Below are 18,663 nucleotides of genomic sequence, written 5' to 3'. Positions count from 1 at the left end.
TTTTTTATTATTATATTTTTCTTCTCAAATTTTTTGAATGAAAAAAAATGACAATAAATTAGATTTCTATAATTTGTTCTATTTTATCACCAAACAGAATACAAGAACACTAAATTTTACGTCTCTTTCCTTTATGTCTTGTTCTTAGTATCTTGTCTTGTTCTATTCTTAAAAACAAACGCAGCATTATATACAATGCTTCATATAAATTCGTTACTATACAAAAAAGCATGTCTTTATTTGCAAAAAAAAAAATCACAAATATTTTCGAATACAAAATTGTTGTTCTTATTTGCTTGAAATTATTGCTACACAATCCAATCCGTATATATATAAGGGTAAACCGGTAAAGTATACTTTTTATCTTTGAAGTTTGACAAAAATTTTAAAAATATCCCTAAGTTTTATTTTGTTTCAATTTTATCCTAGAAGTTTTCGATTTGCATCAAATATCCTTAACGGCTAATTTTTCAAAAAATTTAAGCCCAATTCAATAATAATTTTATAAGAATAACCCTCAACATAAGCAAATTAAGCATAATTTTCATATATTATTGTTAGATTGGTCTTAAATTTTTTGAAAATTTAGCCGTCGAATATATATTTGATGCAAATTGAAAACTTTTGGAACAAAATTGAAACAAAATAAAACTTGTAGATAATTTTGAAACTTTTACCAAACTTTTTACCCTATATATAAAAATGCGAACATAACCAATATATATAAGAAAGCAATAATACATAAGATTAGGATTAAATCTTTGAATGCCAAACTCTTTAAAAAGAATACTGAATAAGAAAAATAAATCTTTTATTATTTCTCAATAATTTAATCATAGATGGTTCTAATACCACTTGTTAAAAATTTTCAGAATTTCCTCACCCCAAGATCATCCATGTTAAATCATTAAGAAAGAAATATTTGAATGCAGAAGCGTACCTGAATTTGTAAGCATGATTAAAAGAGTTTGGTTTTTTGATCTTCCTCAACCAAGCCTTCTGTATCCCTAATAGGCTGAATTGCACCATCTCCCCTATGATTAACAGCATCCAATCCACTCTTCCTCTAATAATGTGTGAAGTTTCTAACCCTCAGATTCCTCATTATTTATGACGCTTTCTGTTTACATTTTGAAATGCCTAATTATGCTATAGGAAAATTATCAGGTGTACCGGGAACATTGGTGTTCCAGTTATTTTAACCGTTGATTTTAATTAATATATATTATATATATTTTTTTTAATTCAGATCAACGGTTAAAACAACTAGAACACCGGTGTTCCCAGTACACCTGATAACCTTCCCATGCTATATCATACATATAGCTTGAGTTCAGACATCAGAAAATGAATATAATAGAAAATTATAGTACGACAAGATGGTGATGTCCTCAAATGTTCATAATATCAATAAACAATGGCTCATGATAGTAAAAATAAATAAGCAATAGATTAAATTGACCAAATATCAACCATGGGTAAGTAGTAGGGAAATTGTAGTGCTGAAATCTACTTCTAATGCCCATCCCATCCTAAAACAAGATAATCAAATTTGATGTAGTACTATATAAAATGCGAATACTTACAAAGTCATCATCATAAATACAAGTAACTACGTTTTTAAATAATAAAATCCATACCTGAACAGTTTAAGAAATGGTGGTCATCGAATATAGATAGATTATTAATAATTATACATGCAATGTAAACATACCTGAAGTTGAGATCCTTAGAATTAAGTAACTGGTGTGTTCTGTAATCCGCCAATAGAGCAATGAATGAAGAGGAGAATTTGCAACAAAACTAAACTATATGATCTGAGTCTTCCATGACAAAGGTTTTCATTCAGGAAACACGACAAACAAAGCAGATAAATATAGTGTGATCAAAGACAATAATAACTGGCAAATGCATAAAAGCTGTTATAAAAATGTGCTGTTTAGCTTGATATGTATGGTTTCTTGATATGTTTGGTGTTTTGATATTGTAAAAACTGCGACGGATTGACCCCTGCTTCTTTCGGACAGGCTGAGTTACTTTGTGTTACTTATTCTAGTTACCTTGTGTTACTTATCCGGAAAAAAAAAGCTGTTAGCAAAATGTTGCAGTGAAAAAAACAAAGCTTTATATCATAACATTCATTAAAAAAGAGAACAAAAATAGTTACTAAGTACTAAACATATCCCTTAACAAGAATGGTGCATTGTACACAAATCATGCTTCTCTATCATTGTGTCAAACATAACAGGACTATAGTGAAAGATAAAGTTCACTAAGGCCATCACAGAAAAGTATAGTACTTAATTGACCATGAACATTGAAATGATCCCAAAGCTTTCACTAAAATATACTCACATAATTAGCAACTATTAGTAAATCAGATTGAAGATATCCAAACGGCACTATACCAAGATCATAGTTTCACAACCAAGTCCAAGACACTTCTTGATATGAAAATGTTCAAGCTATTAGAGTAAAGAACTACTTTCTATGGCTAATAACACAGTTTTCATGAAAGAAGAAGAACCTTGCATAAAAAAATGGAAACCCCTAGCAAAGAACCTGACAAAACACGATGACTAATGAGTAATAACAAAATCACAACCAACACATACACTGCAAGGGAAATTGCATCTTATTATAAATTATTCAAGTGTATACAGCTGAAAATATCAGCGCTATAACTAACTAAACAGTTTCTCATTGAATCATCAGAAGGAAAAAAATATATGAATCTTACAAAACAAGAAACCCCTACCTAAAATGTTGAGAAAGAAAGGCCCCTAATCCATGGGGAGGGGTCATGAAACAGGAACAGCTCCAGAAGTATGAGAACTCTCCCACACTTCAATACCTTCAACACCTTCCCTACTAACAAACAACCTATCCCCACCACCTTCAATCTTCTTTATATCCCCTCTCTCTGAATCACCCCTCTTATCCACGAAGTTCCTCCGAAACAACCCTTCACGCCCGCTCTCACCTTCGATGCTGCCACCATGGGCTTGAACCCTTGACCAAACCTCCAAGCTTCCACCTCTTCCAACAAACACTTGCCCCCAACAACAATGCATCAACAAATTATTCACTTCACCACCATAATTTACCATGCTAGGGTTCTTCTCCTCCAAATAAACCCAAGGATCATCCCCCAAACGCCTCATGTCAGCCATACCCAAATCCCCAGACTTAGAACACAGCTTGAAAATCGATAACCCTTCCGCGTCAACATCCACGTCAGCAAATGAGTCTCCGAACCTGCTACTCCGACCCGCACCAGGCTCGTTTGTCTCCCAAACCACGTCTCCGGACCTGGGGTCCCAAATCCGTATGTAACCGGAGTAGCCGAACGCGCCGCTCGTGATGGCGGTTCCGACGAGAACTCCGGTTGCCGGAACAAACGTCAGCTTCGACGGAACCATGTGCTTTGCCTGGTTCCCCGATTGGCGCCCTAACTGCGATACAATCTGGATCCTCTCTTTGTCGATCTCGAGAACAATGTTCTCGCGGTGAGGACAATCGAACGAGGCGAACACAGAGGTTTCCGAGGCGGTTATGGCGTTAACGCGAGCCTTGAATATGCGAGGATCTGAAGGATCGGTCCAGTGTACGGATCCAACGTGGCGGCTGCTTGAGAAGTCGTAGAAATGAAGTCCGGCATCGGATTCCGATCCGACGGCAGCGATCTCCGTCCATACGCGGCAGATGGAGTCGATCTCGTCGAGGTGAGTACGGAGAGTGCCGGTGTGGGCGAGGCTCCAGTCATAGCTGGAGATCTGGCCGCCGTGGGCGATCCAGACCGCGCCGTTGTCGGCGACGGCAAAGGTGGAAGGGAGACCCTCGGAGGCGGGACTGATGGACTTCACGATGGAAGCATCGATGCCGGAGAAGGGCGGGGGAGCGGCAGCAGAGCGGAAGTGGGAGTCTATGCCGTAAAAGGCGGCCTCGTCAGCAAGCTCCTGTGTGGAGAAGCGGCGGGCGGCGGAGGGGATCTGATTGGTGCGCAGGAGGGAGAGGAGGACGGAGAAGATTTCGGGGTCCCGGTCTATGAAAACCGGGTTGGGGTCATTGGCGGGGCGGTTCGAGAGGACGAAGAGGAGGGAGTCTGGACCGGCGGACCGGATGGTCGAGAGGGTTGTCTCGAAGAGCTTGCCGCCGACGTTGAGCTTGATGCGTTCGCTGGTGGCTTGGGACTCTGATGCCGCCGCAGAGGCTTGGGAACTGCCCTCTGCCTCCATTGTTGACTGGTGATGACTATGTCTATCAGCTGATGCTTCTCCCTATCTTAGTTTTGGACTTTTGGTCATTTTCGGTTTTCTTTTTGAACTATTAAGGAACGTAAAAAATGAACCTCGAAATTTATATTTAGATAGATTAGTCTTTTAAAAGAAATGAGTAATTTTTTTTATTCAAATAATTTTATATTTAAATTTATCTAAATGATTTGAGTTATGTGTTTTTTAATGTTACATCTTTTTTTTCTCTTTTTTTATTATTTTTTGATACCAACAACATATTTTTTTCCTCTTTCTCTTCTTTCTTTTCCTCCTGTTGAAATTTCGTCTTCTCATTCATTTTCATCTTTTTCCTCTATCATCATCATTATCATAATTATCATCGTTATCGTCATTGTTTTCTTTTAATACGTATCGTCGTTATCGTTATCATCGAATTTGAATTTATATAATAGACAATTTTCGGTTTATTTGGTATTATACAATAGTTTAGTTTTGAACTAATTTTCGGTTCATTCGAGACACAAATATTTTTAAATTCGAATTTATATAATGGACAATTTTCGGTTCATTCTGTATTATACAATGGTTTCATTTTGATAATATTTTCGATTCATTCGAGACACAAGTGTTTCTGAATTTGAATTTATATAATGGACCATTTTCGTTTCATTTGGTATTATACAATGATTTCGTTTTGATAATATTTTCGGTTCATTTGATCGCCACAGAGAATCAGAATCAATAAAAATGTTAGCCAAATGTTGGTGTTGTTGGTGATGACGATAATGATGATGGAGGAGAAAGAAGAAAAAGAAGGAGAAAATCAAAGAAATTCAAATAAAAAAGAAACAGAAGGAGGAGGAGATGGATGTGGTGGTATGGTGGTGATGATGATGACGATAACGAAAAAAAGATGAAGAAAAAAGAGAAGGAGGAGAAGAAGAAGAAGCAGCAGCAAGAGGAGAAAGAAGAAGAAGACGACGAAGTTTCGCAGCATAAACTAAATGACTTGGATGAACTTGAATGTTAAATTGTTTAGATGTGTAGCGGAACTCAAAAAATATATCAATAAATTTTTTTTAAGGAATAAATACTTAAGTCTTTATCTATTTTAAAATAGGATAAGATGATTTCTGTTAATAAAATACATTTAATTCGACTTTTGTCCCTGATTGAAGTGAGCTAAAGCAATTCCTTCATCATCTCATCTTACCAAAGTTAATGAAAAAGTCTTATGTGACAGTTAACGTCGCTGATGTGGATAGTTAATTAGAGTTAAGTGTTGTGTTGGCTTAGAAAAAATGGACTGAGATCGACTTGTCTCTCTGCATCTCTGATAAATCCATATTTTATGATATATTCTGTATTTAATTTGAGTGATTTATTCAATCCTTCACCCACTTATTCATGTAAATTGCATGGTTTTACTTTCCCTTCCTTATTATGTGATATTTGTGAAAAACATGTTTCCTATACTTTGAAATTAATTATTTTAATTACCCTTTATTATCATTCGATGCCGTGATTGGTGTGTTGAGTTGTTCTAGATCTCCTAAGGCAGGAATGGCTTAAAGGATGGAAAGGAAACATACAAAAATGGAAGGAAAGCATAAAACGGAGTTTGTGAAGAAACTGGCAGCGACGTGACCGCATGGACGACGCGGCCGCATGCCAAGCGCGAAGAAGCAGCGACGCGGCTGCATGACTGACGCGACCACATGCCTAAAGAAGAACACCTATGACGCAGCCGCATGACTGACGCGACTGCGCGACAAGGAAAACTCCAATTGACGCGACCGCGTGACAGAGGCCACGCACCAGAAATTGCAGAAAACGCTCATAGCGAATTCTGAAGCCCTTTTTGGCCCAAATCCAGGTCCAGAAGGCATAGACCAGAGGTTATGAAGTGAGGGAATGCATCCATTCAAGGGGAGTCTCCAATTTTAGTCACTTTCCATGATTTAGGTTTAGTTGGAGAGAGGTTCTCTCCTCTCTCTTTAGGATTAGGATTTAGATTTAGGATTTTATTTGCTTTAAGGATTATCTTTTATCAGGTTCAATATTCGTTTTTCATTACTTGCTTTCTCAATTTAGTTTATGAATTCTTCTATGTTACAGATTACTCTTTCGAATTAATGTTAATTGAGGTATTTCAGTTTATTGTTGCTTTTATTTATGTTACTGTTGCTTCCATCTGAAGGCATTTTTATTCCAGTAGATTTACTTTTCCCCTTTTTGGTCTTGGTTAAGAAATCAGTAACTCAGGAGTTATCAAACTCAACATGCTTGATGATTGTTATCTTTGCTAATTGAATTGTTCTTCAATAATCCCAATCTTTTCTCCGGAAATAAATAGGATCCGAAGATCAGACTAATTAATCCCTTGACCTTCCTTTGCCTTAGTAAGGGTTAACAAAGTGGAATTAAGATTCAATTTTCATCATCATTGATAAGGATAACTAAGACTGGACTTCCAATTTCTAATACCTTGCCAAAAGTCTATTTTACAGTTATCTATTTATTTTAATTGCCATTTAATTTACTCGTCATTAAATTACTTGTTCCTCATTCTTGAAACCCCAAATTTACAATCTCCATAACCAATAATAAGAACATACTTCCCTGCAGTTCCTTGAGAAGACGACTCGAGGTTTGAATACTTCGGTTATCAATTTATTTAGGGGTTTGTTACTTGTGACAACCAAAACGTTTGTACGAAGGGATTCTTGTTGGTTTAGAATCTATACTTACAACGCAATTTTATAAAATTCTTTACTAGCAAAAATCCCAACGTCAATCTCTCTACTCACTCGTCTGCAAAATCAAAGACAAATCATATGGCAGCATGATTGGGAGTGAAAAATAATGGTCATTATCAAACGTGCGAATTGAAGGCGACAATTCGAGCTATAACATGAATTCTAGTGAGAACGTTGAGATTTGAAAAAAGAAGTAATGGTTCTCCCCCATATGTTATCGTGGCTCTCATACCATTTAAAATTGGTGAACCCATGCTGCGTACACAAATATTTGCTATACAAATTTTCTCTTTAACTCATGAAAAAAAACTTTTAACATTGATCACAAGAATTCATTTTCATTTATCTTCAAAAATGTTTAAATATATAATTTCATTCCATGATGCAAACAACTCCCAAGTAACTAAAATTAGGGCATCAATTTCTTATAAAATTATCCTGAACAAGCAGGTAACTGCAACCCTACTCACAAGTGTAAAAAAATTACACTCAAAATTCAGGCATCTACTTTCACCTATTTTTTTATCTATATTTCTCCAATTCATTCTCTAATCTAATTAACCTATTCTCTGACTCTTTTACTTTGTCATCTACTACATCATTCTGTCTTTCAAATTGATTCTGCTTTTGCAACAATATCTCATTTGAAATTGTCTTCCCATCATACTCATTAAATGAAGAAAATCATCTAGCCACGTAAATAATGAGCAATGAAATTCTGCAATCTACAATGTGAATTAAGTTTGTAAGACTAATAGTGAGTACAGAATTAAACTAGTCAACACATTATTAAACTTAACATACCTTAAAGTAAGGGGCAACGAAAGAATAACCTATCTGAATTGTTTTCAGTCCTAGACATGAATAGAATAGCATGAGACTCGCAATAGCACTTTGGGGAGAACCATCTCTTCTTCTTCCGAATCCCAAAACTCTCACTAGAGTTCATATTGCAACTCGAGTTATCGCCTCTAATTTGCAAGTTCGATGATGACCATCGTTCTCCACTTCCGATCATGTTGTCCTAGGATTTGTCTTTGATTTCGGAGACGAGTGAGTAGGAAACTGTTTAGGGTGAAATAAATCACCCACCCAAATTAGGTTTTGTTTCAGTTGATAAAGATAAATAGCGTCGTTTTTGGAGGATATAAGAGGAAAAATTGACCTCTGTCCATTCTTTCTAAGTCAACATGAAACTTAACTCTAACTAACCATCCACATCAGCGATGTTAACTCCCACGTAATACCACATTGGCTCACTTTAGTTAGGAACAAAGACAAAGTCGGGTGTATATGAATATGGATCGCCTTGTTCTCTATGGATATGGATCGGGTTAGGTGTTTACTCTTTTTTAGGATATCAAATTTGGATAATTAGTTTGGATTAAGACTTTCTATCCTAATTATAGTGATTAATTTAAAGATAGTATATTCACATATGTTATTCTGAAAAATTTTTTGGTATTTTTTTAGAAATTAATCTATTCAAAATGTAGATCGTTAGAAATTTATTTGTTACTTTACTCTAAATTATTTTTAAAAAGTTAAGCTCATATATCATTTTTCTCCTTTGTTATTATCTTTTCTTTCTTATTTTTTTGTTTTTTATTTTATTTTTTTTAAAAAATAAAAAAATAAAAATATTATAATAATACTTAAAAAAAAAATAAACTCACAAACAACGACAATAATAAAAGAAAAAGGAGAAAGAAAAATAAAAAAATATATATGATATAAATAATTTTTTATAATTTTAAACCAACTTAATTAAATTTTATCATTAAAAATACTTGAAAGTATAAGAAAAAATAAATTTTATTAATTTTTTAATTAAGAGAATAAAGTGTAATTTTTAATTTTTTTATATTTTTTTATTCTCTTTTATAAAATTTATGGTAAAAAATTATACTTTATCTCTTAAAAAAATTTGAAAAAACTCAATTCCCATAATTATATCCAAACAAGATTGTTTGGATTAAAAATTCAAATGATTTCTTTTATTTGATACAATAACAAATAGTTTTTAAAATTTTTAATTAATTCAATTGTGCCTCTTAAATTTAATTCTAATTTCAAATAGTCTTTTAATTTTTGCTCATTCCTTTTACCATATCACTATGGTGCCAACTGTCATTGCATTTTTTAAAATAAAAATGACATTTAGATAATTGTATATAATTTTTTCTTTTTATTTCATTTTAGTATTTTACGTCGTCACGGTCTTAGATACACTCCAACACCATCGTGTCGGCACTCAAACTTATTTAACCTCTTAAACTAAGACTAAGTTAACATAATCTTCAGTATTTAGCAAAAAAGTTAAGAACACAAGAAAAAAAAGTTTTTGTAAAAAGAACACTTTATTATTCAAGTATTTATTACAAATGACTCACACATTTAAATTCTAACTCTCACTTTTTATTTATAACCATTCACCTTTTTAATGAATGGTCTAGATTGATCATCCAAAACTTTCAATACAAATATCTATCCTACTATATTTCTCTAAATACTTTTAGATTATTTTATACTACTCTTTATACTCTTATATACATCCACACTCTTCTAGAATACTCTATGATCTTTCAGAATCTTCTAGAATTTTTTAGGGTATTTAAAAATTTTTTTAAGACATTCTAAAACATTCTAGAATCATCTAGAGTATTTTTAAACATTCTAAAAATACTATTAAATTTAACATTCTAAAATTTATCATGACAACGTATTCTTTTAGAATAAATGGCACATTTAAAATGATTTGACTCCAATATTACATGTTTATTCTATTTGAAGTGAGGTTGCGAATTTCTCTTACATAAATCGTTCTGAATTAGAACAATTTAGTGCAATATCATAATAAATCGATGTAACCAAACCGATTTAGCTTTGTATGTTAGACATATAAATCGTCCTTGATTAGAATAATTTTTAAAAGAGTGAGGCTCTTTATAAATTGTTCTCGCTTATAACGATTTCTTATAGGAAGAACACGCCTATAAATTACTTTTTAAGTCGCCTCAATTTATTAGAAAGAACAAGATTAGCTAATTCGTTTTTACAAGAACGATTTATCATGATGGGCTTGTTTATAAATAAGAGTGCATTGTATATCATATGTATGGGACTGCAAAATTCTGAAAAAAATTTTAATTCTAGTTTTCACAATAAGAAAAAAATTAGGAAAAAATCTAGAGAAAAAATCAAATTCAAAGTAAAGATATAGTTAATGCCTTCATTTGTTCATCTACTGATTTTGCAGAATTATAAAATAGTATACTATAAAAGTCAGGATTTGTGGAATCAAGTGAGCAGAAAAACTTTTTTACAAGATTTTTATTGTTATTGTTCTCGGCTCGAGTTTTGTGAAGTATGATTTCTTTATGATAGGAAATGCTGAAAATTTGCAAATGTTGTTTCACTATTGTAAAATTTTCCCAATATAAGAATGACTTAGTTGTATCCCAAGTTTGGAAATATGGTTGAAAGTTTTGAAAGATTAACTATAAATTCCTAATTAGTTGCTTTGGCCTAATTTCTAATTCAAGACCTGTAATTACACCAAATGCAGTATTAATGACATTATTGTCTTTTGCAGTTGATTTAAATCGTAATAATTATGGTGTGAAAAAACTTGTTAACCAATGGCGGAATAAAAAATTTTATAGAAGGAAGATCAAATTAAACACACACAAAATTAAAATATAAAATAACAAAAAATTAACAAAATGTAATTTATATCATATATTTCAAACTAATAAGTATATTATATAAAAGTTACCATTCAAGTATATATTTTAAAATTTTCATATTTTTAAACTTGTTCCACAATGTTTCATTGAAATAAAATCATCAGTTATTATTTCTGAAATAAATTTTAAGACAATCTCCTTTTCAATATATATAAACATATAATTTGCTAAAAATCTATCTTCTATCTTGTTTCAAAACCTTGTTTTAATAATTTTCATAACTAAAAAAATTGTTCAGTTGTAGCTATTATCACAAGAAGAATCAAAACAGTATAAATTAATCTAACAATTAAAGACTAGATATTTAATTTTTCTATCACTATCAACTTTTTACGTAATTAAGCAATTGTACACAAATTCTAAAAATTTTGGATTTTTAACCACATCAAATTTATAACGTTATAACTCATAACTCAATTGGATTTTTTCTTGCTTAAAAAATCTAAAGAATAAAATTTTTTTGCAAAATTGCGTATGTTGTAAACACTAAATGCCTTAAAAGTACTTTTAGTATCCAAAGATATATGCTCAATACGGGTGCACATGATCGGATCGAACTTGTAAGATTCAGAATTTTTGAAAAATCTTATTATGTGCTAATTTTAATTTATTTATTCAATAAAGATTTTATTTTCAGAAATTATTTTATTAAAAGATAATTAAAGTAATTTTTGGTAAATTGAATTTGAAATAAATTAAGGTTTTTATATAACTTTATAATTATTGAGTATTTTTTCTATTTTCAATTCAAAGTTTAGAAATTTAAAAATAATGAAGTTTTGACTATTTAAATTAGAATTTTTATCTAATATTATAATTATTGAATAATTCTCTATATTTAAATTGTAAAGCTTCGCAGTTGTAAAGAATAAGAATTTTATATGATTTAGTTTAATAATTGAGATCTTAGAATTTAATACTTTAATTTTATAAAAAAAATAAATTATATTATCTCTAATTTTAAATTAAAATACTTAAATTAAAAACCAATTAACAAATTGATAATTAAGTAATATTTTTCAAGTAATTTTAAGGGATTAATTATATTTTAAATTTATACATAATACCATAGTTTTGTTAAAATTACCCTAATCTATTAACCCTAAATTCCCAAATCAAAAATCCTAATTCCCAGATTAAAAATCCTAACACTAATTTTACCCTAATCCCTACCCACACTCACTCATCGCCACTCACCCTTACCTTAAACCCTCCCAACTGCCACTCTCCCTTCCCAAGAAAACACAACACAGCAGCTTCAGCAAAAAAAGGAAAGAAAAGAAAAAGAGAGGAAAACAAAAGAAAGGAAGGAGAAGAAGAGAAGGAAAGGGGGAAGGAGGGAAGGATGGCGCCGGCGGGCATCACTGTCGCCGTACTGTCATGTCACACCCAAAGGAGAGAGGGCGCCGTCAAGCAAGAGCCAAGGAGAAAGAGAGCGTCGCGCCTGCCATGAGCTCGTTGTCAGAGGAGTCGTCGTCGCGCCTAACCACCAGCGTCGCCATTCAAGCCACCGAACTGCCGCACGATGGACCAGAGAAAGAAGATACTGTCACTGCTGAAGCTCAAATGCCGATGCAACCACCACGTTGTCGTCGTCTTCAAATCTACCATCGCTGACGCGCGAGGAGGAGGAGCTCATCGTTGATGCTTCTACCGTCGTCGAAGCCAAGCTCATTGCCATCACCACCTGCGAAGTCAAGGGGAAGCCGCTGCTGCCGGAAGATAAACCAGCCGTGTCACCGCGCCTCTGTCGTCAGAAAATCGTGCTGCTTCGTCGAGTTTCACTGCCGATAAAGGCGTTCTTCCCTCTAATTTCCATTTCCTTCAATTATCGAGAATATTGTTATCATTGATTTCCGTTACAGCCACATCGTTGCATCTCGGGTCATCAGAAATCCACCACCGAAGCTTTTGTTAGCCACCGTCACTGGAGGTAGCTGCCGGAGCTGCCACTTGATCAGTTCAGAGGTTGCTGCTGCTTCGATCCTTTGTTGTAGTAAGTTTTCTTTCTTGAAAACCCTCGCCGTTAGTATTTCATTATATATTATTAAGAATTTCGTGACATTGATGTTTTAGGATTAAGTTATCAAGGTTGTATATTGAAATAAAAGTTGTTTTTGTTGTTGCGAAAGTAAGCGGAGCTGTGGGTGCAGCCGCCGCCATTGCGGGCTGAGAGAAAAATATTTCTTTGACACGTTTGGTTTATGGGTTTCGATTATTCGAGGTAGGGCGCTTTTCTTAAACTTATTTTACTTCCAAAATTTGTTACATGTCGATAATTATATGAAAAGTATATTTTTTATGATTTCGTATGTCTTATGGACTGAATTGAGTTGCTCTAGATGATTGTAATTGTTTGTCTAGTGAAATTATTGACTTTTTGAAAAGGTTGTATATTTTGAGTTATTAATTTTGTTAAATTGGCGGTTGCCAAATTGGTTTTGTTGAGGTTTTGAAAATATTTTGTTATAAAAAATGAGTTGATTTTAGAAAAGATTTAATATTGGAATTAGTTTGGTTCGAAAGAGATTTAATATTGAAATTTGGTTTGATAGTGAACCTGATTTGATATCAAAAATTGGTTTAAAAGAAATTGGAAAAGGATTTGATGTTTGGAAAGAATTTGATTATTGAAAATTATTTGCTATTTGAAAATGATTGAGAAGGGTTTGAGGAATGTTTTGATGGGACGCGAGAAGGGTGGCAGAGTCCAAGATTTAGAAGGGATGCTGTCAAAATTTTTATTAAAATTGGAGGCTTCGTTTGAAGTGAACTATTTAGTATGAGACTTGCAAAATTGAGACAAATTGTTGACCTTCTGTACGTAAGATATGACTGGACACTTTAACTCCCCGGTTCCCTCATGGGCATGCATATATATATATATATATTTGAGCTTGGAATTTGTCTCCCCCATGGATGAGCTTGGAATTTTTTTCATGGATATTATTGAGCTTGGAGATACGTGTACAGAGGGATTGTCCAATGGTTAGCTACCAGGATATGTCAAGTTGGCTGTATAACCGACAGATGAGCTCATCAGCCATAGGACAGGCATTCATCATATGTATTTGTATAATACATTTGAGTTTGAATTTGTTTTGGTTTGCCTAATTGCTTAACTGTTATTATCCGCTATCTGAGCTACTTGCTGTAGCCGTTCTTTAAATGTGTTTGCCTTGTATTTTGTTTGTACTTGTGATTGATTCCTGTTTTGAGTTTGATGACGATTGATTTAATTTGGGCCGGAGACCAAGTTTATTTGAATTGGGCCGGAGGCCGAGTTCATTTGATTTGGGCCGGAGGCCGTGATTTGGTAAGTTTGATTAGGTTACCCTTGGATATGCTTTGAAATGATATGGTAAAGTAATTTATGTGGAATTCTTATAAGTATGGTGTAAATGTTAAGTTTGGATAAATAAATGTTGTGATATTTGAAAAGATTCATAAGACGAATGAAAATCACTGTTTTTAAATTATATTCTTTTCTTTATACGTATCCTCTTATGACAATTCTGGAAATCCATGGTGAGACCATGTAGTTAGGTTCTCACCTCCTAGAGCTTTACCTTTTCAGGAATCGGATGAAGGAGAATTATGAAGAGTTTTATTGCGTTTTGTTTATATGATGTTGTTTTAGTTAGATAGTTTTTCTTCCCTTGCCTTTGTTATTATAATTTTGTAAGAGAGATATGAGTTGTATGTTTTATATGTATATTATCTTTATAAGCTACTTATATAATAAGTTTTGTATATATTTATATGCTTATTTATTTTTTAGTTGAAAAGTATTTCCATGTTTATTAAAAAGAAAACAGTGATACGGTTTCGAGTCAAAGGCTCCTATTTTATTATTAAATATATGAAATCGTCGTAATACTTCTCACTATCAGAGTGGTGCAGCCGGGAGCATGACATTCTGATAGTAAGGGTGTTATAGAACTGAGTTTAGTTAGATCTAAACCTGGTCCTAATATCTCACATGGTCTATTTTGACCCGACCCTAAATTGACTCGAAATAAACTAGGTTAAACCGGATCAATATGATATAAAATTAGTGTATACAAAATTATAATTTTTATATAAAAATTAGTAAAATTTGACTTTTAAAATCGAATTTAACAAATGTTACATTATATTTATAACAAAATAAATTATCTTAACGCTAAAACAATACTATAAAATATAAAAAATATTAATTAAAATATAAAATATATATTTTAATAACAAAACACGACTTCGGGCAATTTAGGTGATTTGAAGCATGATATGAACCCGATCCAAAAATAATATCAGGTAAAAACAGCAAACCTGAACCCAACAAACCTGAACCGAACAAAATATATCTCCGATCTGAGTCAAATTTTGGGTCGAGCCGGATCTTGAACACCCTTAATACTTAATATAAAGAGCTCAATTGCTTGCTCATTAAATCTATTATTTAGCTCTTTCAATTAAAAATTTATCACACTAGTAAAAACATCAACATGATAATGGTGTTCAATAGTGACAATATATTTTTTACGACGAGATCGATTTATGTCACTAAAAAAAGTACTTGATTATTGCAGAAATATTAAGTTTCTCCAAAAGTACTCCCAATTACCATCTCTTGATTGTTGAATCAATGACTTTGTGTTAGAAATCAGATTCATAGCATTTAATGTCATGGAATTTTTGTTGAAATGGTTGACAAAGTCAATCAGTGACTCCAATTATTTCTTTTATCATATGCAAAATGAAAACAAGATCAAACAATAATAAAGAGTTAAGAGCATAAATAACATTACCACGTTGAAAATATGTAGATCCACTAGTAGTCAAATATTTAAAAATTATAGTTGTTGCTCCGAACATATGCAAAAGGCTACAAATTAAGTTGAAGTGAGAGCTCTATCTAATATTTTCAGACCTTTTTAATGTGTCAATTTAATTAGTTTTTCTTTCTGCTTCAATTTGATTAGTTGTAACTTAGTGGATAATTTTAGTTGTATAAGCAGATTGTAATTTATTTGCAAAAAGAACACACAACACTGACAATATTAGTCAAACTTTGAAAAAATTACATGAATATTAACAACTTTTTTAGCCGTAGCAACAAGAGCTAACTGTAATTGATGAGCAAAGTATTGAACAAAATATGTATAAGGGCACTCTTGAATAATTAAAGTTTGTAACTCCTTCCACTCTCCAAGCATATTACTAACTCCATCATTTTCTTGACCTCCAACATTTTCAATATTGTGGTTGTGATGAGATAATACAAAACAAATCTCTTGTTTAAGAGTAACAGAAGTAGTATCTTTGACATGAACAACTTCTATTAGCATTTTTTTAACAAATCTATGCTTATCAACAAATATTACGACAAGCGTCATTTTTTTTAGATTCATCTTTAATTTCATCAACAATCAAACAAAACTTTGCACCACCAATATCATTGTGGATTTCATTTTGTACCATTCTAGCAAAAACATGTAGAATTTCCTTTTGAATAGAAGGTGATATGTATATTATATTTTGAAGAGCATTCTCCAAGACAAATGTATTCACTTCTTTATTAGAAAAAGCTAAAAGGGGTCACACTCTCTTCGAATGAAACCTTTCTCAGCGAATGAGATAGATGCAGGGGTAGGGAAAACTCAACTAGAAGACTAGTAAACTTACATCTCGAGTGAGATATATCGAAGAATGAACTTAGCCTTAAAACCACAAATGGGGTCCTTTTGGTAGCTGATCCTAGTTCTATATCTATCCCATTACTAAATGTCTGGCTTTGTGCCCATTTCTTCAAAAAAAGACGAATCGCAATGCGTTGCATTAGATAGATATCCGTAGATTGAATGGGTCATGCATTACTCGGGGAAAAACTATACTTACTGCTTAGTATAAAGAAAAGGTGCCCTACATGAGATAAAAGACAAACGAATCTCTGGCCCTTCATTTTGTGTGTCAAACACATACAACTGTGCAAATTTAGCTGGATTGCCTTCTATAGGTAGGAGACTACCCATCAAATGACAATTCTCATCACATAGAATAAATGTTGGTGGGCCTCTTGTTTTATTTATTGTTCGGTCGATCTTTGCACTCATTGAAGTAAATTGGAACATATTATCATATGTTCTAATGTTCTCAAGAAAGTGCTCGCTTTTATTTGTTACTCCATACAACAACACATATAGTTCCTTAGGAGCATCTTGTAAGTAGGGTATTTCGACCTAATCGCCTCTGCAACAAAGTGTGAATTTTGGGTCGGTAGAGTTGTAGTGCTTCCTTATTCTTTCCTCGTACTAAAACAGTGTATGACAATGTTCACACGCATACATTACATCACGCATGGGCAGGTACGAATTAGCTAAAAGGTTGTACCAAGTCAGCTTGTGTGTGTTTAGTGTAAAGCACACTTCACTATTGGTATAAGCAAATAAGCAAAAAATTACCTGTTTCATCCTTATGTTTTAGCGGTGTTAACGGCACATTTTGACTGCATGCTGATCCTAAGTATAAACATAACAACCTTATTAGTCAATGATTGTAGTGGCTAAAATGTCTACAAATAGTTTATCAGTATCCTCTTTCAATATCGTATTATAATAAAATCTCACCCGTATAGAGAGCGCTTAAACTTGGTTGTGTTACCCCACGAGCCATAGTTCCAGTGTCATTTATCATGTTATGTGAACTGACTTCTCCTGTTTTATTAGGTAAGTTTGATATTTTTGTATCAAGAGATGTCGCTGTCTTGTTAGAAGTAATATCCCCATTATTTCCCAATAGCTTCATTCGTGAATGAGATTTATCTTAAATCAAATTTAAAATAGTCAGATGATGAAAGCACACATCTGAACTCATCAGTACAAAGACAACTGATATGTGACCTTTAGAGCTAATTATCAATTAATACCTTTTTCATTGTTGTTATGCATGATTTTTTTCTTGTCTTGAATTTTCAGTATCCTTAATCTTTGTGCTTCCCTACTTTGTTCTGTAAATGTTTGAGAGTTTAATATGAAATGACTTTAATTCTATATACACAACAAGCAAACGATAAACAATTTCAATAAGGTGTTTTCTACCCAACCCCCTCATAAATAGGGAGTTGATTTCCTTCTCTAACTTGTTCAATTATTATTGGAGAAATGAATTTTATTTATTATGATTAATATTAATTTTCACTGCTCTAAACTTACGTTAATTAAACTAAATTTATAAACCGTGATAAAATAAATTTTGCAAATTATAATTTCCAACTAATTCTCTCTTAATTAATAGATACTTTATTCTCTGTGACATGTTAATTTTTTATTGATTAATATTTTTTTGTTATTAATTACACTGTTAATTTAAATTGCTTAAATTTGACCCAAATTAATATTTTAGTTATGGTTTGTAACTTTATGTTGAATTCTTGTTTAATTTTTTTAAAAACATTTGTCCAATTTAATATTTTTAAAACTTTTTTTTCTATGTCATCTATAGAGAAAATAAAAGAAAGAAAAATAGAGTAATAGAGATATAAACATACTATTTATATTTTTGAATAATAACACTCAAGTGATAGAAGTTTTTTGCATCAATTCACTCGTAACCAAAATTGTATTTCTATCTTAGTATTATGGCTTCGTCTAATCAATTTGTTTTCGTGTAATTTTTTTCAAGAAATGATGTAAAAAAGAAGAATTGTTTGAAAAATCAAAATTGAGCTAATATTTTTAAAAAATTACATAACACAACATTTAAAACAAATTACTTAGTGACTCTATCATAGTTCAAATACTAATTATTTCTAAATTTTGGCAATTTAGAAGTGCAGTTAATCAAATTAAATAATCAACCAATCATAAGTTAATATATCATAGAAGGTAAATTACATGTTAACTAAGAAAGGTTTGGTTAGAAATTACTTTGAAATAA

General features: G+C 32.3%; 1 protein-coding gene across 1 annotated transcript; it reads right to left on the bottom strand.

Annotated features, from left to right (window-relative positions):
• Positions 1 to 2,612: 2,612 nt before the first annotated feature.
• LOC130960937 (protein ENDOPLASMIC RETICULUM-ARRESTED PEN3-like) lies at positions 2,613 to 4,340 on the bottom strand. The gene has a single exon (XM_057886481.1). The coding sequence runs from the start codon at positions 4,236 to 4,238 to the stop codon at positions 2,802 to 2,804; it is 1,437 nt and encodes a 478-aa protein (XP_057742464.1). The 5' UTR covers positions 4,239 to 4,340; the 3' UTR covers positions 2,613 to 2,801.
• Positions 4,341 to 18,663: the final 14,323 nt, after the last annotated feature.

The sequence above is a fragment of the Arachis stenosperma genome, chromosome 2 (genome assembly GCF_014773155.1).
Source record: "Arachis stenosperma cultivar V10309 chromosome 2, arast.V10309.gnm1.PFL2, whole genome shotgun sequence".
NCBI classification, from domain to species: domain Eukaryota; kingdom Viridiplantae; phylum Streptophyta; class Magnoliopsida; order Fabales; family Fabaceae; genus Arachis; species Arachis stenosperma.
The sequence above is the reverse complement of the archived record's forward strand: the minus strand, read 5'-3'. Positions and strand labels throughout refer to the sequence as shown.

Excerpts from the sequence above, each read along its gene's own strand:
- LOC130960937 (XM_057886481.1), bottom strand. The coding sequence starts at position 4,238 with ATGGAGGCAGAGGGCAGTTCCCAAGCCTCTGCGGCGGCATCAGAGTCC.